This window comes from Pygoscelis adeliae, unplaced genomic scaffold, assembly GCF_000699105.1.
Source record: "Pygoscelis adeliae isolate BGI_AS28 unplaced genomic scaffold, ASM69910v1 Scaffold55, whole genome shotgun sequence".
In the NCBI taxonomy this organism is placed as follows: domain Eukaryota; kingdom Metazoa; phylum Chordata; class Aves; order Sphenisciformes; family Spheniscidae; genus Pygoscelis; species Pygoscelis adeliae.
In genome coordinates, this window is record NW_008824804.1 from 1,312,440 (window position 1) to 1,317,637 (window position 5,198).

Below are 5,198 nucleotides of genomic sequence, written 5' to 3' on the forward strand. Positions count from 1 at the left end.
ATAGAAGTAAGTGTAGTTGGCTTGCTGAGGGACTGTGTTTCCAGGAGAAATAGGTGAGGGAAGGGATTAAATGAGGTGAGTGGGGTCAGGTCAGGTGCTTGGAGGAAGCCTCCCAGAGGCCGGAGCGAACGCCAGGCTCGCTCCAGTCAGCCCCAAGATGGGCAGTTTGGACCACAGACAGATAGCTGACACGTATTAGTTACAATGTCACTAGGTGAAGGGCTCCGCTTACACCTAAGGCATATGTAAAGCAAACCGTAGTAGTGGGATATTCCTATTTGTTCTGGACCCCGTGGTCTCTTTGCTGGCAGCAGAAAGGTGAGGTTTTCACGGTGTTGCCCCTACTTCAGCGCTCACCCCGATGGCGGCTGGCATTGCTGCTCTTGCTTGGCTTTCAGCGGCTTTAACAGAGACGCTGCCACAGTCGACTGGTCAAACGAAGCAAAATGTCACAGGGGGCAACTATTTTGATCCCTTTCACTGGGGGGGCAGAGGGGAGGGAAGAAGGGGGCCATAGTAAACGTGATAACAGACCTGAAGTTAAAAAGCGTTTCTCTGAGCTTGGACAATGTTTGCTGGGCTCTGCCTCTCTCTTTGAGCTAGAGTGAATGTGGAAGGTGAGTTGCTGCGAACCACCGTTTCTCCTCCTGCTAAAGGAACCCGATGGAACTGCTGGATCTGTGGATGGACTGGAGGTAGGTCTGGGCAGCCTTGTTTGGGACTGGGCGCCGAGAAGCAGAATCATTCAGGAGGGATGCAGTGATTTCCAGTCTGAAATCCTAACGCTTCCTTTTCCCTCTGTGGCAGACCTGGTATTTCACAGACTTTTTCCTGGTGATATGGAACTGGACATGACCAGTATAAGACTCTTCTCAGGTGCAAGGTCTTTTGCACCGGGTTCTGTTATTGTAATGCAGGAGAGCTTTCTAGACAGTCTTAGGAGCTGGAGAGTCCTCTGAAAGCAAGCTCTTGGGTTTTCTCAAGTGGGCGTGAAATCCTGTGCCCTGCAACACATTTGAAAGAATACAGACGTCCAGTGGAAACCTGTCCATTTTGCCTTGTGTTATTGCTTGCTTAATTGATGCTAGGTGGATGATGACAGAGTGATTTAATGAAAATTCATTTGTTTTATCCTGTGTATGATCTGTCTAGCCTGTACTAGCATATTACAGTTACTTCTTGGATAACATCAGGCTTGTGGTTTGTTGTCAGTGGCAAATGCTCTTGCTGAGCCAACTTTTTGATCTGTTTAAATCATTAAGGTAAGTGGCATAACATCTCCCTGGAATGTTGTGATAGCAACATAAATGGTGTTCGGTGTTAGGAGAAGAAAGGTTGTATGTCTGTCTGTATCTCTCGGAAACTGTTGAATGTTTTTAGGTCTTAATCTGCAGCCATAACTACCCAACTCTAACCTGCAATTACTGATTGGGAGCAGAGCCAGCAAATGCTGCAGAGTTGGAACTGGTATTCTGAGAATTGTGGAAAACAAAGCCGGGAGCGGAGCAGCAAAGGGAATTGGTTTGTGATAACTGCGTGTACAAGAAACAATGAGAGACAGAGGAAGACAGGGGACACGTATAATGGGCTCTGTGTTTCTCAGAGAGACCTAGTTAGGAAGATGAGGAATAAATAAGTCTTTGAGTCATTCCCTTTTCCGTATTTGAAAGGCTCCTAAACATGTCGTCACAAACCATCTGCATGCTGAAGATGTGCAATTTGATAAGGTATGAAAGATTGTGTTATAAGTGTGACAATAATAAGGGCATGTCTAAACACACAGCAAATATTTTCCTTCTCCTGTGGAAGATGTTTACACATGAAAGCACAGTTTAGGTTTTGTCAGCCGAAGTGGTAGATGATGACACCAAAAGCAGATGCCTCTAGTAAAGCTGATTTCTTGTAATTAGTAAATGAATAGTGGGTTTGTGCAAACTTATGGGTGAGAGGAAAAATGCAGGGAGTCTGCCGACATCTCTGCAAAAGTAATATAATTTGCTAGTACAAGGAGGTGAGTGACTTTGCAAAATGCAAGTCAGTGAGGAGTGAGGTCCCACAGGAAGCAGCTGGTGGTTAGTTCTCGATTCAAGAAGGCCCACTAGCTGTTTGGGACCAGCGAACGCTTCTCAGTGGAGTGCGGGAACCGAAGCACTGCGATATATTGCTTATGCCACAGGAAAGGAAAAGATGTGGATGGCGAGCTGGGGGAGAGCTCTGGGGATCTGAGCTGCCTGCTACAGCTTCCCCTGCGAGACTGAGAGTCACGGGGCAGCGACTGCTGCTTGTTGAGAAAACCTAGCCCGTCCTCTGCAGGAACTGCTGCCCCGCTCTCTCGGTCTTTCTCCTGTCACCAGCTGCATCTTGTGCCTGTTCCCATCCTCCAGCACAGATGTGAGGGCAGGGCTGGCTGGGATCTGGCCGGGAAACCCTGCGTTAGGACAAAGAATGCTCTTCCCTGATGCCCTTGCTGGGAAACAACTTGCTGGGAAACAACAGCTCGCTGTGGGAGTGCTCAGGGCTGCTCCAGGCTGCAGCACAGGTGAGAATGCGAGAAGCATAACGCTGGCTTACAGCCAATGGTATTTCTTCTTACCATTCTTCCTCCTTTTATTTTCTTTCCCCACCCCAAAGCATGGGAATGGAGTAATTGCATTTTGACCCAATTTCTAAAATCACTGTAGCATAGACTGTGAAGGAGGGGGAGGAGAACCGCTAAAAAATGAAAACCAGCCATTAGCTAGTACCAGTGGGGCAGGAACATCACCAGGCTGTTAGAAGTATGCACTAACAGGCTTGTAGAACAACTGTTATCCTGCATGTTTTTATATATATAAGAAAAAAAAGTAATTGTGTTTACATTTTTCGGTATTTGATCCGTGATACTCAAACCTTATAGGACTGAGTTCAGGTTGACTTCAGATGAAGTACTCTAAGCATAGATGCTTGTGTAAAGTGCCTGGATTTTCAAAACTTGGCTGGAGATTTCACGGCAGCCTTTCTTGTGGTTATTTCTGGCATCTCTGGCTGCCAGTTGGAACGTGGGGCTACAGATATGTGTGGAAGTGGAAAGGAATGGGTGTGAGCGCTTGTGTGGAGTAGGAGCCTTTTAATAGAAACAGGCTTGGTTTAAGATGGGTTTTTTGAAATGCGCAAAGACTTGGGGAGCAGATGTATGAAATAGAAAGCAATTTCCTCATTCCAGCTATTAATACAAGAGGGGAAAAAAGGTCCTTTGAAGTGATTTCAAACAACAGTTAATATCCCTTGGAATCTCCCCATCAAGTCGGTAAGAAGTCTTGATGTGAGAAGGAAGTTGGAATTTAACCTCACAAAATAAGATAGGCAGCAAAGTAGAAGGAAAAGACCAGAAGACGTTGTCCTGAGTGATGGGAATAGAGTTTCCCCCGACTTCTGCTGCATCGGTGTCCTCGCTGCCTCTGTTGCCATCCTGGATCAGGAGGCTGCCCTGGCCCGGCCCAAGTAACAGTCCCTGTTCCTTTTGGGCAGGGAATGGTAAAATACTCATTGAGGGGCAAGGGGAAGCAGCTGTGCACTGACAGGAGAGGTTATTCAGAAATTTCTCGATGGTTTCTGGGCACACAAGCGCCGTTCCCCTGCCTTACTAGTTGAACCCAGCGATCAGCTCACAACCTGGTGTGGTCCTTGCTCACATTTCTATCTGTCTGTTTTACCCTGGCTTTGGCTGCCACCGGGCTGTCTGTGAGCCGGTTTGTCCATTGGATTGCGTCAGGGAGGGCGTCCCAGAAGCGGAGGCTCCAGGTGGAGACTTTGTTTATGCATTCGTACACTTCGAAACCACATTTGGACCCTCACCCTTCTGGGTTCTCACTGTAATATAGGTTAAGTGTTAATACATTTCAGGGGGGGAAAGGGTTGAGCTAATGCTACTTCTAGGGCATAGGTGGCACCTGGACTAGTTGCACAATAGGCCTAGTAATACCACGGGTGCTTAGACATGTATTATGCTGTCTCTGCTGCAGCAGAGAAACAAAGGATGTTAGTGCCCTGGCCTGCATTTTCCCACCAGAAACAAGGCTGAAAACGAAGACAAAATCATGCGCTGCAAGGCGACTCTTTGCCGCTCCACTGCACATAATAGCTTTGTAAGAAAATACTCTAGTCTCAGAGGAAGACCTGGTAGGTGCCTTGAAGATGTCCTCTCCCTTGGTGGGGAAGGACGGGAGCTTTGACGTGGGGCCATGAGCGTGGGGGGAAAACGCAGGCGAAAAGTTCAAGGCTCTGAGAGATGGAGATGTTTCTTGTATGTTTGTATTAATAAAGTGATATGTGAGATTCTCCAAAGGAAATAATTTATTCTGGTGTTGTGTAAGCATAAAATGAAAGCTTGCCCTACTATTTTCTTCAAATGCTCCACCAGAACATGCTGTCCCTTCATACCTGTCAATACTCTGTCATGCCCCGAGTCCCATAAAGCACACAGAACAGAATGTTGTCTCAAGACAGTAGTCTCCTGTTGTTACATAAATGTTGAGGTGAAGCCTGAGTTTATTAGTTTGTAAGGCAGAAGATAGTGTTTCTGCACGTTTTTACTTCATACAATGCCTTAATTTCTATTAGTCTTAAGCCGATATGCCTTGAATTTATTTTGCTTACTGGAAGCCTGTAGAAGCTGAGGCCAATCGCATACTTCATCTCTCTTGTACGTGGCAGCCTGGTCCCCTAAGCCTTTCTTGCAGATTAGAGCTTCTGAGGTGCTTCACAACAAGGCTCCGCTACCTGCCCTTACTGTGGCTTGCAGAGCACCAGGCAGTCCTTGCCCTTGAACTTCTGCTCAACAAATTGCCTCCTTCCCATGGAGAGGAGATAGGGGTTTGCTCTGATGTGGGCTGCTTGCTGCAGCAGTCTTAGGGACTGCTGCTGGAGGTAACCGCAGGAGGTATTTAAATAGGTGGTTTCAGCAACAGGTCTTGTGGGTAGCTTTCTCCTCAGTGCAGTTCCTCTGAACTCGCTGGTGTTGCCTTACGGGAAGTGCATTGGGAACAATGGTCAGAATATCTGCCAGGGTTGGTCCGGGAAGGTTTTCATACCTCAAGGTATCTAGCCAAAGGCCTTCAGATGGAGCGCGTTGCCTTTGGGTGATTTCAGCTCAGGTTGCTTCTCCCTTCCTTTGTGATGAATCGTCTGCCCAAGCTTGCAGAAGCTGCTGTAGCAGAAGG

General features: G+C 47.2%; 1 protein-coding gene across 1 annotated transcript in view; it reads left to right on the plus strand.

The window, feature by feature from the left end:
• Positions 1 to 600: 600 nt before the first annotated feature.
• Positions 601 to 5,198, plus strand: part of SLC4A4 (solute carrier family 4 (sodium bicarbonate cotransporter), member 4) — a 205,913-nt gene continuing 201,315 nt past the window's right edge. Inside the window, exon 1 of the mRNA XM_009324028.1 lies at positions 601 to 695. Coding sequence (XP_009322303.1) covers positions 664 to 695 — 32 coding nt within the window. The 5' untranslated portion in view covers positions 601 to 663. The remainder of the gene's footprint in view (positions 696 to 5,198) is intronic.